The following is an 18,022-nucleotide window of genomic DNA, read 5'->3' on the forward strand; positions in this document are numbered from 1 at the left end:
TTGTGCCAGGCTCTTGTGGCAGTGGCACTCCCCAGCCACCACCTTGCAAGCCCTCTCCCATTGCCCAGGTAAGCCCTGCAGATGGATGTGGCAGGGGACCAGCCTGGGACCTGCAGCTGTGCCAGGGTCAGGAGTCAGCCCTGGCCCCAGGAAGCCTCTGCCAGCCTTCACTTGGCAAGGGGCCATGTTGGGAAATGCAGGAGCTGAGTGAGATCCCACAGGACACAGGAATTAGAGCCACCTGGGAGCAAGGTTAGCAGCCATCCCCATGGGTCACCCACCTCCATCCCCAGATCTGCTACAAAAACAGGGGCAACTGGAACCGAGCAAGGGCAGAGGAGGCTGCTGCAACAAAACAGCCACTAGTCAGGGACTTGGTGCTCAGACCTGAAAGCCTACCGAGAGCACGCATTTCGTGTGCTGCACACTGCTCTCCTCATACGGTGTGGGACACCAGGGCAGGCTCCACCGTGAGGAGCACAGGGGGAAACCAGGCAGAGCAGAGCTTGCCAGCAGCCTCAGGCACACCAACAAGGCAAGGTCTGTCATGGGTCACCCCAGCATGACCGAGGTGGCGGGGTGGGTGTGGGATCAGTCCTGCATGTGGCTGAGCCACCACCTGCACCCGCGCTGCCTGCCCGTGCCCTCACCGGGTGAGTAACCCAGCCAGACATAGCTCATGGACCGCTGGGGTGAAGCAGGTGAGAGAAGTGAAGGCGGAGAGGAGAGAGTGCAAAAACAGGTTTTCCTGGAAAAGTGAAGGAAGCACATCCTTAAAAAAAAAAAAAAAAAAAAAAAAAGGAAAAAAGAAAAAAGGGGAAAAAAAAAAAAAGAAAAGAAAAGAAAGAAAGAAAAACAGCTGTGCTAATTCTTGTGCTTGTTCAATCATGTTCAGAGCTGAACTCCCAAGGAAGGAGAATGGTTTTGTTTCTTGAGGGTGGTGCACACTGAAAGCATGTCCATGTGATTTCTGTATTTGTACATTAAACATTTCCCCAAGATGTAATTCCTTCCCTCCTGCACTTGGAATAAAGCGACTTTACAAGAAGTCCTGCCTCCAAACAGCAAGCAAAGGAGGGCTGTTGGGGCAAGATAGGGCAAATGTAAATGTGTCTGAGCTAGCTGCTCCACCCAGCCTCTCATCTTTATATGAAAAAAAAAAAAAAATGTTTCCAATAACTGAAACAGGCAAGGTCTGATCCGCACAGACGGTCTGCAGGCATCTGCCCAAGAAGCTGACGGTTGGCTGGTACATCCTCATCTGATTTATGTTGTGTGTGTGTTAAGCCTTAAATTGTTGAGTCTCTGGCTGGCTGCAGTGGTATTACTGGATGGTTGGTGTATGTTTTCAGCTCACAGAGCTGGCTCTGATACTGGGGTTGCTGGCGCTGAATCAATTCCAATCTCACACCTGTCTGAGACAATGAGGGCCTTGTTGCACACATCTCCACCAAGGGCTGTCATATAACTTATTTTTCACATTTGAAGAAGGAGGAAAAAAAAATAAAGGGAGGACTGAGGAAATGCTGTCTCCTTACAAGACACATTCCCAATGCTTTGAGGCAACATGCCCCGCTTTTCTTCAAGGGAAAACAGGTTTACAAAACAAAGGCAGTGGAGTGCTTGTAAAAAGTGTAGCTTGATCCTGGCAGTTAAATGTGACTAAGGCTTGATCTCTGAGGACTCACACTGCAGGGCCATGCCTGGTGGATTAGACATGGGAGACGGGCACCTAGATTTTCACAGCCTTTCTGAGAAGTTTACCTCCAGCTGGGTCAGCACTATTAATAGCTCCTTATCAGTTTGCCTAGCACCTGTGTCATTTACCCAGCACTGTGGGGCCACTTCTTGAGATCTCGGGGGTTGTGAAAGGTGCCAGGCTCAGATGCCAGCGTGGCCAAGATCCTCCAGTTCCTGGCACTGAAGTGGCTCGGCCTGGGTGGAGGATCAGCCTGGCTCCAGGCACCGTTAACTCCTGAGGTGAAGGCAGGAGGATGATTTTTGTCTCGGTTGTCTGTCTTCACTGTTGTGTTCTCCCTTCACCCACTCCTCCTCCTCCAGTTCTTGTGCTCAGATATCTCAGATGAGCATCCTCTGGAAACTCTGTTGTTGGCTCGCTCTTTCCAAGTGTTGCATCAAAATGAAGTCAGATTTGTTTCCTAGCTCTCTTCTGGTTAGGCAGTACTTCTGGTTGTAACCCCAAGTCCTTTCCCAAACTTTCTGTTGTGCCCTTCTCCAGTCGAGGTGAATGGAGAGGGAGGGTGGGGCTGTAGGCCTGTCCCACACAGACTTTTCTCCACCAAGTATGTTAATGGTAACTTTTCACCAAGTCAGAGGGGAGGCATTTGACTGAGCATTTCATTGGAGCAGGAGTTTGTATTCCTGCTGAAACAGCCCCAAAATGCCAGTGGCCTTCCAGATCCCCTCCACGTAGCTGTTTGCCACGTATAAGCAAAGGCTAGCCGGCAGGTGTGCTGCAGTGCCAGCAGACATGCACCACACAGCTCTTGGTGATTAGGGCCATCCCTGGGTGTGGAAGACTGGTTGTGCTTTCCCACATCCTTTTTTTTATGCTTCTACATCCCAATCCCCTCCATTTTTGCCAGGGCTACCACTGGTCCCACCACTGTGGCCTTACAGGCAGTGGTAGGAGGGCAGCCTGAAATGTAGAGCAGCTCTCTCATCTCGTTCCTCCTCCTCTCGACTCTTACCTCATTCCTTTTCCCCAAAACACCTTTTGAGGAGATAAATAGGAAGGGGAAAGGGCAACACCAGAACCCTGCTCACATCCAGGGAGTTTTGAAAGGCACAGAACTAGACCCAGAGACAGATCTCCAGCCAGTGCAAGTTGGCATTGCTCTACCGAGTAGGCCAGCCGAGGATCTGCCCTTGCACCTTGTCGGGGTGGTCTTCAGCATAAAAATAAATGATTAACCATGCAATGAGTGAACATAAAGACAGATGGTGAAGTATACTTCTGTTGGTACTTGCACGTCTTTGTTTCAGAATACAGAGAAAGGCCCTGCGGTGATGAAATGCAGACAGGAGTGTGATGTTATCTCACACCTATAAAACTTGCTCTGAGTCCACTGGTGGCCACTATCCAGAAATGCTGAGTTCAGACACACTCGGTTGTACTAAGTAGAAATGGCACTTTCAGTCTTTAGTAAACAGCATTTTTGCCCCAGGGCCCAAATCCTTCAAACATTTGCCTAGGTAATTGTCTGTTTTTGCCTTCTAGTGTCTCATCATCAGCTTATCTGTAAATTCAGACTGGCTAAACGAGCATGTGAAGATGGGGGAAGAGCTGCTGGAGGACGGGGGAATAAACCATTCCACATTTAATTCACTGGCAGGAGAGGCTAATGCAAGTGCAGCTAAGCAATCATTTTAGGATCACGCCGGGGAAAAAATGAGTAATACGGCATATTAATTTGAACAGATTAAAGAGCTGCACACATAAATGGAAGAGGTTTTTGTTTTGTCTTACTGGCGGTTCCAAAATATCAACAACTGCAAGACAGCAACAGCAAATTTATGATTTTTATTTGAACTTAAATGCATAGTTCCAAGTGTTGCCTTTTATTTTTTTTAAATTTGAAAATGTAAATATATTTCAATTACAGCAATTTCCGAAGTTTTTTTTTCTCTGACCAAGACAGATCTATAACCCAAAATAACTTACTTTCTTGCCATCACATTGGATTTTTAAGTTAAATGTAACAGCCTTTGTTTGCTTTTATTCTTACCTGTGTTCTTTATGAAAGAAAACTATAATTATTTAATATTTGATTGCTTACATAGTAAGATTATGTTTAGCTTTGAGATAGATTCTGAAATGGAAAAAAGTTCTTTTTGCTTATAATAATGACTAGCGATCTTGCTCTCCATGCCTCAGTTGTATAAAGCTGCCCAGTTCAGCACATGCAAGGGAGTTTAGCTGTGTTTAGCTAAGCTTCTAAAAACTTTTTGACATGTCAGTGTTTTATAAATTCATAGCTGCCAACAGAGAGAACAATAATTTTACATGATATTTCTGAGCAGACTGGCTGGTCACCTGGTGCAATTTGAAATGAGGTTATAGCAAGCAGTGTTTTTCAAGTCATTCAAAATTGGTACAGTAAAGGTATAGTGGTTAATTTTTAAGATGGTATATGCAGAATGTGAAACAAGGCTGTTATTTTTATCAAACATCACACATCTCCGATTCCCAGAAGAAAACATCAGCCTGGCAACACAGCAGCTGTTTGTTTTAATACTGCGAATTACTTTTTTCTTCCATACCGGGCCATTTTGCAACACTTGACATGTGTTGACACTTCTTTTCTATACTGGATCAGTTTTCCTTGAACGCCGTTCCTCCTTACTCCACCCATCCTGCCAGCACCACCTGCACACAAACCCAGGCTTACGGCTGGTCTTTTACAGGTCGTGGGTACACATTCACTGCCCTGCGGGAGTCGGGGAGCTTGGCCGGTCTTTTACAGGTCGTGGGTACACATTCACTGCCCTGCGGGAGTCGGGGAGCTTCTGGCTGGCATCTTACTGAACTGAGAAGCACTTTTAGCCTCACAGCTCATTCCACCTGTACCTTTTGCCCTTCAGGTTTAGATCTGGCCTGCTCTGAAATTGAGCAGGGTAATGTTTAAATACGTCCCGCAGAGCTCGCACATAAGCTGAGCCAAAATGAATGTATGACTTGAACAACTGCGGAGAGGGGTTGAACCAGGAGACGAGTCCTTAGCTTCCTTTTAGTCCTTCTTTAATCCCCCGTCTGCTCTCCTCTGGCCTCCCTGCTTCACCAGAGGGCCAGGGGAGACGTTCTTAGGCCACCCACCAGTGCCACAGCTTGCATGGGCTCTGTGACGGCTGCCAGTGCAGGACGATGCATTCCTCGGCTAAACAGGAAGTGCCAAGGGATTTCGTACAGGAAGCAAAGCATTTCTTAAAAGGTATTTTAAATGTATTTCTGGACTGAATGCCCCTGACAATCTAGTGAGTTGGGGCTTTCAGCACATACTTCTGGGCTTAACTCATTTTCCATTTTGGTTGTGCAGATCTCCTCAAAACCAGCTTGACAGTTTAGAGGAGCAGATCATTTAATAGAGTTTCCAACAAGTCCGTTTTGTTTTAGTACTATAGTGAGCAACAGCTTCTTAGCTACCTACTTGAAAAAAAAAATCAGTGCATCATTCTAAATCAAATTCACTTTGCAAATATATGTTCGCATGAAGAAGACCTTACTTCACCTTGTAAATCAAAGCTGCACTCTGGAGAGAGGTTTCATACCACGGGGCTCAGTATCATTTTTCTCAAGGTGACCTCAGTTGTTAAGTATGAAGGTTGCATTTGATATGTCACTTCCTTTCTCTAAGTCAAAAAAAAAAAAAAAAAATGAACCCGTGTGTCTTTAGATCATCAGAGATCTGCTTATGACCAAAAGTTGTTTTAATCCTGATTTGTGTTGGCATTTAAAAGAGTCCAAGCAGATTTCGTTTGCCACCCTGGATAAGAGTTTGGAGGGTGATAACTCTGCTGCATGTGTAGAGTGCCCCTGGATGAATTCTACTTTATTAGTTTATAGTCTTTCTTCTGCACACTTGGGATGAGATCATGAAAGTGTAAATGGCTGTTATCTTCAAAGGCCTCTTTTATACTGACAGAACTCCACCTTACTGACTTGTATTAATAATCTATTGCAGTCCTAATTAGTTCACATCAAGGTCAGTGTTTTGTGGTGGATAAAATGACTGTAAACTCCAGAGAGTAAGTTTTTTCTTCCAATACTTTCATGTGGAAAAAGGGGAGGGAGCACAGAAAGTATTAAAAGAAAGAGAGGGAGAGATTGATGAGGACTTTTTGTTTATCTGTAGGCTAAAGAACTTTAATATGGTGTAATTAGCTCACATCATCGGAGCAACCTTTAAGATACCTGAGGCCACGCCGTAGTCATTCCTTTATCACCGTGTCTCACGGTTGACTGTGGAGACTTCCTTGTTCAGCTCTGCTCCTTCATTTATGGCATTTTGTTTCCCACTGGGAATAATCCGTTTTTCATCCCGGTATTTAATTGTCTTGAACTGCAGTCAGAGAGCAAGGGAACACCTCTCTGTGCTGTGAACTCACCACAGCCCTTTTGAACACCCCAAGTCCTGATAAGGCAATGGCTCAGGGGCTGGGCACCAGGCTATCAGAAGCCCCCCAGGACCAGCAGGTCAGGTCCAGCCCCCTGGCACAGAGGGTATTGCCCTAGAGGGGAAGGCACATGCAGTCCTATGCCTGCTAATACTGACTCAGTGCGACTTCCAGGTCCTGGCCCAGGAGACACCTTGCCGCTTCCTTTCGTCGTGTTCCGCCTGTGGAAGAGAAACTTTGGAGGTGTAACCAGGGTGGGATACACTTCACCTAGCTTGAGACATCCATGTTTTGTGTGTCTCTGTCTGACACAGTTGTCTAGAATCAGCAACTGGGGAGGGAAACAGCTGTTCCTCGGGTGTGATTCACCTGGCTTGGCTGAGATGTCTCCCTTCGCTGCAATGGCTTGCTCTCCAACAATGTCTGTTTTGCCCTGTTGGCAATAAAGGGAGTCTAGACAAGTAGCTCAGAGGTAGACAGCTACTCTGTAGATCTCTCAGGTGGGATGAATCCTCCCCCAAGAGCCAAGCCAACAGCAGGCAACATTACACGTTGTACACAATTAGCGCCCTACTGCTACATTTGCATTTCCAGGGCATGACATACCTGCCCAAGGCAGGCTGAAAGCAGCTCTTTCTCCTGCCAGCAGCAGGGCAGTGAGATGGGCTGATGGACCTGCTTCTCGGGGAGCGTTGTGCCCCACCTGAACCCTACGCTTCGGGTAGACTGCTTTCAGGATGTGAGCTAACTCGGATAAAGTGGATACATCCCCCCCCCAAGCAGTTTTTCCAGGTGAACTTTCCCTGCCGGGGTGACATCAGGTAATTCATTTGTGCTCTGACTCAGCCAAGTGCTGAGCTCCGTGCCCTGAGTGCTCTGCTGAGCTGGAGCCTTGCTTTCTGTGTGCATCAGTTCTCCTTCTGCTAAAATGAGGGTTGTAATGATACCCTTCCTTGGGGGGCAGCGTGAGGATCAGGTAATTAATTAGCTGGGAGGCTTTCACATACTAGAGTGGTTCAGGGAAAGCGAGGAGAAGAGCAGCACCAGCACCTAGAGCAGCAGGCAGAATCAAAGAAGAATCGAAGAATCATTTAGGCTGGAAAAGACCTGGGGAGTGGGCAGCTGGGGCAGGACCAGGGGGTCTCTGTTGTCAGGGGGTGTTTGCCATGCGGACAGGTCAGGGATTCCCCTCCAGGCTCAGAGAGTTGAGATTTCTAGGTGTGGGTTTACCGAGATGGCTCAGGGAGCACTCCCAGGAACTGCCGTGCCATACAGCAGGTAGACAAGTGTGTGTGCGTGTGCGTGCATGCACACACGTGTACGTGCACACGTTGTCATCCTGCGTGCCTTCCCTCTCCTCCAGCCCACATTGCACGACCTCCAAGGCTGGGCACAACGGGACAAAGGGGGACTTTCGCCCACTGCCGCCACGGGCGCGCTATCTGTCCCTGATTCCCTTGCTGTTTTGGTTTGTGCCTTCACTGTTTGCCTAAAGATAGAGGAAAACACTGGATCGAGTTTGGCTGCCTGTCTCTTACAGAGGAGCCAAAAGAGTGGAAGGTCAAGGCTGAATTCCTTTATTTTGTTCCTTGCTGATGCAGGGAGGGAGGGAAGAGGAGGACAAGCAAACGGTGGAATGGAGTCTCCCTCTTGAACAAATAGCTGCAGCTCTCCGGGGTGACTCACACCTTGCAAGACAAAGAACAATGCATCCTTAATTTGCAAAACTCAGCTTTCCAACTTCTGTGTGTCACTGGCACCGAGAGACTTTGCAGTTTGCCCATAATGCCATCATGTTCTTCAAAGCAGCAGTGACGCCAGCCCAGAAGGAGTGTGCTTACTCAGTAGGAGAGATGGTTTATATTTCATTTGAGCAGCTTATGTACTAACCTGCTAGGACAGCACATATGCTGATTGTGAAATCCGAGTTTTCACAGTTCAGTATTTGGAGCTGTCTGCACTTCCTGATTCCGGCACCAAGTTAGCAATGAACCCTGAGTCCTTTTTTTGGGGGGCCCCTCTCCCCGCAATCACTTACTGTTCCTAAAATGCCACTTTGGTGCTTCTTTACTGTGTGTTGTGTGTATGCAGTTCTGCTAGTCCAGGCAGTTCATTAAGGAAGCTTTAAACTTGAAGGAATATTCATTGCTCCTTCTGTCCCCAAAATACACACAGCAGAACAGGTGCTTTCTTCTGCTGCCTTTGGTAGCACTTCCCAGCGTGGTAATATCACTGAAGTGCTTCATTTCTTGATGTGGACACAAAGAGAGTGAAGGAAATTCAAACAAATTGTTAGAATGCACTGTTTTTTATTTTATTTTTTTCTCCTCCCTGCCATCAATTTCTAAAGAAAAGCTAGCAAAAATGTTCCCGTGAGATTTCTGTTCTCTCGGTGTCTGATATGCTCAAAGGCTCAGTCTGACAGATTTGCACCATTTTCTTCAAGACCCTTTCTAGTGCAGTATTGAAAAGAAACAAGCTTACTTGCTAATCAGGGCCACAGAGAAGACCAGTGGGTGGTAAGTTGCACATAGAAACTGAATACAAAGGGGAGCGAAGAGCAAAACTGGTGCTCTGCACCCAAGCACCTCGTCACACTGCTTTGCATCCCTGGGTTTTCATGGTCTTCTTTACTTGATCCTTCTCAGGGGTTGGCACCTTGCTGTATGTCCATGCCATACCTAGGATACTTTGGGAGTTCCCTGGAAGTTCATGGCAGCTAGAACCAGCAGCATCAGCAACTGGTTTGGGAAAGATTTCTGCTTGAGGTTCACATTTGTCTCCTTTAGTCTCCAGTCTGGTTTCTCCGTATGGGGAAATTCTCTCCTCCTCCTATCCCACGGGAGATTTTTTTGGAGGCTCAAATGCCTCTAGATTTTCTCTAGCCTTTGTAATACCCCACAAAACCACAGTAATATTGAACTAAAATGAAAACAAACACAGGTAGGAGATCTCTGCCAAAGATCTCTCTTCCAGAGAATAGCTGGGGATTTGGGTGGGTTCCCCTCCCCATAACTTAACACATTTCCAGGCACACAACGTATCCGTCACTGTTGTTCTCAACCATAATAAGCCCTGCCACCTGTTAGCAACCCAGAAGGGGCTTTTCAAGGCTGCGGAGAGGAGTGAGTGCTCACCTCCTATAAATTTTCAGTGGAAATTGGAAGGCCTTGAAAAACTTTGCCCGGGGGCACATCAGAGCTCGCACCCACCTCGATGAAACCTCCTGGCTCCCATGCTGGGAGGTGGCTCTGCGGTGCCACAGCGGTCTCCACAGCCGGGCACACGGAGGGAAACCACCCCACGGGCTGGAGTGGCTGCTGGTGGAATTTTACTGTTGGCTCTGTAATTTTCCAGCTCCCCATGTTCCAGCGCAGAGAGGTACGAGAATACCAGCCTTGTGTGGCAGCCGCCACAGCCGCTGCCACTGCTGCTGCCGGCGAGGGACTTGTCCTTTGGAAAGTCCCCCCTTTGCTTATGCTACTGACTAATTCTTCCAGCCGCCGGCAGATGACACCTTTTTCACGGTGCTGTGTGAGGCTGAGGATTTGCTGGGTCCCAAGGGAGGGAGGGAAATTGAATCGTTTAGGATGCACTGCTTTAGAAAGGGGCTTGGTCAGACTCACGCAGGAGTGTGTGCTTCACCTGAAACTTCAGGGAGGAAGGAGAGAAAGCAATCGGGAAGAAGAGGCAGGGAGAGACAGGCAGGTGAAAGATGCTGGAAAAAGGGGGTTGGGGAGGAGGAAAGGACGAGCAGAAGGTTTTAGGCAGGCGGTATCTTTCTGCTGAGCCTAAAGCTGCACGGAGTATTTCTGTGCTCGCAGTCCGTTTCCCCTATTAAGCAACACACCTCTCCGAATGAGCAAGTCCAGTCAGGACCGTTCCTGCCTTGCACTCAAAGGAAGGCAAAGTCACACCATAAAAACTGTTTCCCTCTGGAAAGATTAGCAAATCAGACCGGGGAGGGGAGGCGGACGAATCCCAGACTCGGAAAAGCTGTTCAAAGCAGCTGAGGATCCTGCTCTTCCCTTGTCTGCCTCCGAGCTGACACCGGGAAACTAATCCCAGCTTTCATTCACCCGTCTCCTCTGCCAGTTGCTGCCTTTATAGCGCTTGCCAGGACGGCGGGGTGATTGCAAAGCCCGGTGCTACGCGACTTTCGGGGTTTGTTGCGCACGACTGACAGAAATTTTTGCAACTCGAGAGAAAAGCCTGGCAGCAGCAGCGGCTGTTTCGCAACGCATCTTCAGCTCGCCACGCCGAGGACGGCGGGATCCTCACCGACGCAGCCAGCAGCTGATTAACCGCTCGCTCCTCGGGGCCGGCTTCTTCATCCCCCCTGGCCGGGGGCTGTGCCAAATCCCTGGCAGAAGGCTCCCTGTCCCCGCAGTGATGCTTCCCGAGGCGGAGGGCAGCTGGCAGGGCCGCAAGGGGAAGGCGGTGAGGCGTACCTGCTGCCTCGCAGGCCAGGCCTCTGCCGGCTCCCGCCGCGCACCATCGCCTCCTGACTCACATCCTGCTGCTCCTCGCGGCGGCTTCCAGGAACACACTGTATCATACTGGGATTTGGCCCCGCGGCCCCGCTTGGCTGGGAGGCAGCGGTGTCTGACCTGCAGCCACACGCCGAGAGCCGTCTCCCTCGGCCCCAAAGGCGGAGTGGAAGGTGTGCGGGAGCCAGCCCGGCCCAGCCGCAGCACCGCCGGGCGGGTTGCCCTTTGTGGCTCGCAGGTGCAGCGGGACCTGCTAGCTGGGCTGAAGTGGAAACATTCAGTTTGTGCGAGGGCTAAAAGGTGTGAGTTTATGCTCGAAACATGCAGCCGCCTTCTCGACAGATTGCTGAGGCTCACTACATCCATCACGCAGCACAGGCGAGGGGATAGGAGCGAACACCTCGACTGCCATCCCACGCCACTCCATCATCCCACAGCCACAACCCCTTTTACACCCCGGGGTGCTGTCCCCCACCTCTACCCCCATCCCACTCTGGGGTCCAGCTGGTGCCGCGCCGCCCTCTGCCGGTGCCTTCATCACCCTGGCGAGATGCTTCCCCGCACCCCAACGAGCGTTATGCAACGTTTGTAGAGCTTAATTGAGGGCTTTATTTTATTTTTTTCCCCCCTCCTTTTTTTTTTTTTTTTTTTTTTTTTTTTTCAAACGAGCCGAGTGCAACCTTCTTCTCGTGGCAATAAAACATGACGAGGCTTGAAGGATGGTTCAGTGCTTTCTGCTTAATAGCTTGTTAGGCATGAGGCTGGAGGCCGAGAGCGAGTGACTAGGCAGCAAGGTGTGAATTATTGCACCATAATTCTCGCCCTGGAGTGGTTTATTGCAATTAATAACTGTTTTCATGTTTTTAAATACATTTTCTCACACCATAAAAAGCAGAAATGGAAAGTATTTGCTAATGGGAGAAATACCGGGAGAATTGGGCACAGCTCACCGACTTCCTTGGGTTCGTGCTATTTTGATCTGCTTTTAAATGATTTTGGAGCTTGACTTTAACACCGTGTGGGCCCAAAGTTCTGTTATTTCCCTTTGTTGGGGTAGCTCTCCCTGCAAACCTCTTCACAGATATTCAGAGCTGGGAAGCAACTCCCATTTATTTTCAGTGCATTTTCACCCAGTTCACTTCAGCCACACAGATTCGGTTCCCTGTGGCAGGCTACTAACTTCTGAGAAGTGCATCTCTTTATTGGGATATGGTTTAGTGGGGACTGCTAGCGTTAGGTCAGAGGTTGGACTCGATGATCTTGAGGTCTCTTCCAACCTAGAAATTCTGTGATTCTGTGATTCTGTGATTTTGAAAGCAGAAAACAGAAGAGAGCAATGCATTCGGAAAGGGTTAGTTGTCTTGTGTGTGTGTGTGTGTGTGAGTAGCCTAATCCTGTGGCAAATTTGAATCTGTTCCAGTTTAATTTAGGGTAAGCTGAAAGCTGAAGGAAAGCAGATATCACAAAAAAATTACAATATTCTTTGAGACCCCTACTCCAGATCCTACTGAAGCTGTTGGAAATGCAGACCTTGCCCTGACCGGGAGCCGAATCTGCCTCTCAATAGTGAAATGCTGCCATAAAAATGCTACTACAGTGATTGTTTTCTCCACTTGTTATTAAACAACTGCGACGGTGATGCCTGGGGTCAGCCAGCATAACCTGCTTTCATGTGTGTATGCAACATAATATGCTATATTAACATCCCTGAATAGATTGCAACTTAACCAACCCGACGTCAGAAAAAAAAAAGCTGATCTTTAGTATCTAATAGCAGATACAGGGACTGGGAATACAGGTAACAAGATGTAAAATTGATCGGTAGTTAGACCTTTCACTTAAGAAAGACTTAATGGGATTGTGAGATTAATAATGGGGGGTTCTCTGGCTGGCTGTCACTGTTTCAAATACCCCAGGGGTTGGTAATGATAGCAAATGGATGAGGCGGGTCAGATACGCTGGTAGGCTCTTTCCGGATGTGAGTAGAAGTGTATGTGGTCCATTATCCAGTTTCCAGTTGGGACACAGCATGAGGCTAATTCTAGTCGCACCAGAAGAGAAGAGATTGTATTTCAGTTTTAATCCTGTTGGTGTTTAGTAAAGCGGTGACAAGGCCTTGCTTCCCTTTCTGCTACTGCTGCTGCTGCTGCAGCGTGTCCTGCATCTTCTTCCCCTTGTCTGTTCCTATTGCACCGGGGGTTGTTTTATGGAGCAGGGTGGAGTTTTATGGAGTTTATCCTGCGGACGCTGGGCAAGGAATGAGACAAGCCCATAGCCCCTGTCCTGAAGAGCCAGCGATGTAAGGAACAAGAGAAAAGTGGCAGACAGCTGTCCCACCAGGCAATGGAAGTCGGTGACAGGAGAAAATAGACAGCATGTTCTCTCCTTCCAGTCTGAAAAACAAGGATGGGCGGCAGCACTGCCTTCGCAGCCGTACAGGTCCCTCTGGAGGCAGCGACTTTTCCCCTCTTCCCTTTGGTGCTAGGAGCTGAGGACCTGAGAGCAAGTGATAAGACATTTCCAGTCAAAGGCGCTCAGCTGCAAAATAAACAAGAACAAATACTGGGGACATGGCCAACTTTAGGATGTGCTCCACAAGCCTCCTCGTTCGAAACTAAAGCTTCCCTGCAACCACAAAACAAGGAGAACGGGAGCAACGTGGAGTTTCCTCCCTCCTGAAAAGGCAGAGAAGCAGAGAGGCCGTGGCCCCAGCTGGAACCTCCTTCTGCAGTGGCAGCATTGGACAAAGCCCTTGAGAGAGCAGTGGTGGAGAGGAGCCTCTGGCTCCCGTGGCGTCAGCCTTGGCGGGACACTCCAAGGACTCCCCGGGCTGGAAGACAAAACTATGGAGCCTCCAGCCTGGGCCTGGGCGCCTCCAGTGCACATATCTCATCCCCAGCTGAACTGCTGAACTGGGATCAGTGGGACTGGGTGCTGAAATAAGGCAGGCGTGATTTAATTAACCCCATTTGGGAACCGAAGCACGCAGTGTCGTAGCATTACAAAGCTTACTCTGCCGAAGGTTTGTGGTATTTATCCTAATGCCTCCCCTGGAGACTGAATTCCCTTGTCTGTTTCCCCGTCGTCTTTAATAAACACCGGCCATACATTAACAGCGAGATGATGTTACAGCTCAGAACGCGGCAGGCTTTGTGCCTACATCTTTTTGTTTGTTGCTGCTAAAGCCCATTTAATCCAATTGGATGTTGCTTTTAAAACATGAGTCAACTGCATTTATTTTTGAGGAAGTCTGCCTAAAAAAAAAAAAAAAAAAAAAAATTAAATATTGATAATATCTGATTTTGAATATGTTACTCAGCAGAAAAATCTTTAGGAGACTTAAGTTTACTCTGCAAATGCCTTCACTAGTTATTTTTGAAAGGCTCAGAGTTTTGTATAAATCTTCCTTTCTAAACAGATGAAACAAACAAAATGTAAAACTCATCTCCATAAAGCACAACAAAATAATAATTTCCAGATGGGCTTTCTGATGGAAGATCAAAGTCCTTCGTCTCAGACTTGGGAAATTTCCCTTCCATGCTGGTATCAGTTTTATCTGAATGCAGTCCATCCAACATTTGCTTCTTTCAAAAAGGCAATTAGCTAGATGAAGCTGCATGAGACTGCTCTTAGTGCTGAAGAAAATGGAAAAAGATTTTGCTAAAAACAGTAAAAAATGTTGTGGGCAGGGAAGGGGGGTGGATTCATTCTCACTTTGAGTTATACAAAAACTAGACATTTCTATACACTCAAAAATGCCAGTTTTGTATGCAAATATTAAATAAGCAAAATAGAGTTGTTGCTACATTGGTGCGACTGGTTTGGACAAACTCCCTGCTATGCATCTTTGATTTCAAACGTCTTGGGGCTAGAAAATAATAGGCCAGTGTTTTTCCCTATTTAACTAAATGTTTTACGCATCCATGCGGTTTGGGATTTTGCTTCCAAGCACCAGAAACTTCTCCTAAAAGCCTGTACTTGCAGAGCTTCATTGATTTCAGCTTAGCACTTCCACAGTTTGTGCCAGGGTTTCTGTTCCCCGAGTTCAGCCACTGCTAGTAGATGCACCCCTCCCTCTGAATTGTATTTCTGTATTTTATGCATAGCGCATGTGTAATAGATGTGCAAAATACCTCTCTGCTTCATTAAGGCTGGGATTTTCAAAAGATGGAGGAAGACAAAATCCCCAGTCCTAGCCATCCAACTGGGAATCTGCCTTCTGGAGGAGATTAGTCTCACTCCCCTTCTCTGTCTCTCTGTCTCTCCCACACAGACGCATTTTTATCTTGTTTTTCTCTCTCTACGTACACCCTTGCACAGAAGCACTCACAGTTCGGTATTTTTGTCTTCGTGGTGCCATGCAAGACATGCTTTTTTGGCAAAAAGGGCTGTGAATGCACAGCCTGAAATACTAATGCATCCCAGAAATGAGTAGTCTTTCACCTTGGAAAGCTTAATCTCAGCTTTCCCTGACGGGTTTTCACTGCCTACCGACAATGGGAAAAGGCAAAAAGCTTCACAAGAAAAAAAAAAAAAAAAACAACCACTCAAAACTCCCAAATGCAGAAATAGTGTTTTAGAAAGCACTTCATCTGTAGGGGGATTATGGCACTGAAATGTAATTACATTGGTATTTAAGTTTCCACGTCCACCACGCCGTTGGTTTCGCATACTGGACTGCGAAGCGTTACCATTCCAAACAGCCGATAGGTCTCTTTCTCATTGCAGACACGAGGCAAGTGCAGCCGTCTCCGCCGTGGTCCTACGACCAGTCCTACCAGTACCTGGGCTCCATCGCCACCCCCTCGGTGCACCCCGCCACGCCGATATCACCCGGCAGGGCCAGCGGCATGACGTCCCTCACCGCAGAGCTTTCCAGCCGCCTCTCCGGTAAGCGCTCGAAAGTCAGTGCCCCCAGACCAGGTCCTGCTGAAGACCCTGGCTGATGCCCAAGCAAAACGGGTACCGCGTCCTCGTCTGCTGCCACAGCTTCTCCCCAGTGCCAGTGAAGCTTGTGCTGGGCCCTCTGTAGCGAGCCTTCCCAAATGGTTTGCTAGGATTTGTGCAAAGAGCGAGGGAGCATGGTTTGGGGCCCAGCATATCGTTGCTGAAAGAGAAAAGAACAGGAGAAAGTAGCACTTTGAAGATGTCTGGAACTATTAAAATCATTTAGATAGCCGGGGAGCTGTCGTATCTGCCAAGAAATGAATGCCACAGATACTCCAGTCCTGTTTCCTCCCCTCACTCTAAATTCAGACCAGAGCACAGCAGATTATGGGTGGACACGCTGCGTGCAGGATAGTATTTTTTGACATCTTAAGTGTTGCGCTGTACTGTCTTGTTACATCTTTCTCAAATTGTACTGCCGAGCTTTACAAGCCAACATAAAAATACAGCGTGGAAGTGAAAGCTACCCCCGTGGCTTGCAGCATACTCAGCTGACCATATGCTGACTCTAACCCCACATATTGAACCAATATGTGTGTGTTCAATAACAGGAATTTTCCTTAAATGAATGAGAGCCATATCATCCAAATTTGCACATGGCTTTTTCAAAAATATCTTATTTGGCCGCACATATTGCTCTCATTTGAATAATCAGGGCTTCTTCTAAGATCAGAGGGAATCACTTAAATGTGCTCCAGCCTGTCCTGTTGTTGTCATTACAGAACCTGCTTTAGAAGAGTCAAAGGGATGATGCCCAGCAAAAGTAAACTATTTGTTAGTGCTGGGTGCTAATTACATCACAGAGCTACCCAAAAAAAGCAGGAACCCTTTCTTGGGGGGAAAAAAAAAAAAAAAAAAAAAAAAATCTTGTTAAAAAAAAAAAACAAGTCCATAAATATCCACATTTTTCATTGAAGTACTTATTTTTTTTTATTTTTATTTTTTTTTTCATGAAAAGACTTCTTTTTAATTTTCCCCCAGCTCTTTCTCTACATGGAGGCTCATCTCTACAAAACCTGGTTTTTTTATAATGCTTCTGAAATATTACCTGTACATTAAATGTCATTCAGTACTTCCAGTAATATATTTCAATACTTTCTCCCCAACCCCAGTACTGTCACACACACGTGCTGCCTATTTAAATTACTCATGGTCAAAACAGACAGCAAGCCTGAGGGATTTTAGGTCCTACCATCTAAAGATATGGTGCCTCAAAAGGAAAAAGAAGGCTATGGGACATACTTGAAACACCTTGACATTAAGTTTTGTTATTCTGCTGTTTGCCAACCTGGGCAGAAGAAACCCTCATCTGACAAGCGATGTGTCTAGGCAGTTTCAAGAAGTTTGATTTCTTTCTCAGGAATGAGGTGTGGAAGCACCATTTAAAGTCTGGCAAGTTGTCAGATGTCACCTTCAGCCTTAGCTATCCTTAACCTCCTGCCATTCCACACCATAGCATATCTTGCTGTGTTAAATCTAAATGTGCTTGGGTCTGGGGGAAGGAAGTGTCTTCAGGGGTCCCACTGATCTTCCAGAAAAAAAAAATAAATACAGAAGGCAAACCCAAAAAGGAAGCATCCAGCATGCGTCAAAGCTTTTCTAAGAAATTTGTAGAAATTCATCAGCGTGTTGGCTGCGCGGCTGACGAGCTTTCAGAGCTTGGCGCTGGAGTGTGTCTGCTCTAGCTTTAGAACTAGTCAGAGCCAAGAGCTTTGTTTTCTCTCTGCTTCTTCTCATGAGTATTTCCTTCAGCGCATGGCTCCTGCCGACTCCACGCCTTGTCTGACAGGAGAAGTTGTCTTCTGGAAAGATTTTTTTTCTTAATTATTGTTGTTATTTTAATCACGCACTGCTGCCAACTCTAGGGACTGACACCTTCCATTAATCTGAGTCATGATGAAGATCCTTTCTAAAGAGGCTGTTACCTGCTCTTCTTGTTTAATCCTTGCACACCAGGAAAGGAGATGGTGGGACTGGGCATCCTTTCACTGATGTCAGACAAAGCGGAGCACAATTTGACCAACCTATAAAACCTCCACTTAGCAGGATGAGAAAGGTTTCTAGTACAAATGAAAGGGGAAAAAAAAAAAAAAGTCCAACTCCCAAAGATATAATTCTGCTTTAAAAAGGCATTGCTTTTTTATATCCTCATTACAGCCAAGATTTTCAGAAGTTAGTAACAACTGTGTAGACGTCATATGAAGACCCAGATTCAAAGACCTTAAATGAACCTGATTTTTCTTGACTTTGGTAGTGTCGAGAGTCAATGTGGAGCTGTGCTCCTAAGTGCTAACAGCTGGGCTAAGCCTGTGTGTGTAGACCTTGCCTGTGTATGTTCGTGTACCCGAAGGACAATGTGTGCTCCAGGGAGCTTCCCGTTTGAGTCAGCAAATAAAACAGGGAGCAAGGAGAAACTATGTAGAAGCCGGACAATTTGTATTTAGGTCCCA

General features: G+C 47.2%; 1 protein-coding gene across 4 annotated transcripts in view; it reads left to right on the forward strand.

Annotated features, from left to right (window-relative positions):
* Window positions 1-18,022, forward strand: part of RUNX1 (RUNX family transcription factor 1) — a 158,099-nt gene that overhangs the window by 134,508 nt on the left and 5,569 nt on the right. For all 4 annotated transcript variants that reach the window (XM_084306456.1, XM_084306455.1, XM_084306458.1 and 1 more), the window contains one exon: window positions 15,354-15,515. In XM_084306456.1, coding sequence (XP_084162582.1) covers window positions 15,354-15,515 — 162 coding nt within the window. The remainder of the gene's footprint in view (window positions 1-15,353; window positions 15,516-18,022) is intronic.

This window comes from Netta rufina (genome assembly GCF_964035555.1).
Source record: "Netta rufina genome assembly, chromosome: 1".
Lineage (NCBI taxonomy): Eukaryota > Metazoa > Chordata > Aves > Anseriformes > Anatidae > Netta > Netta rufina.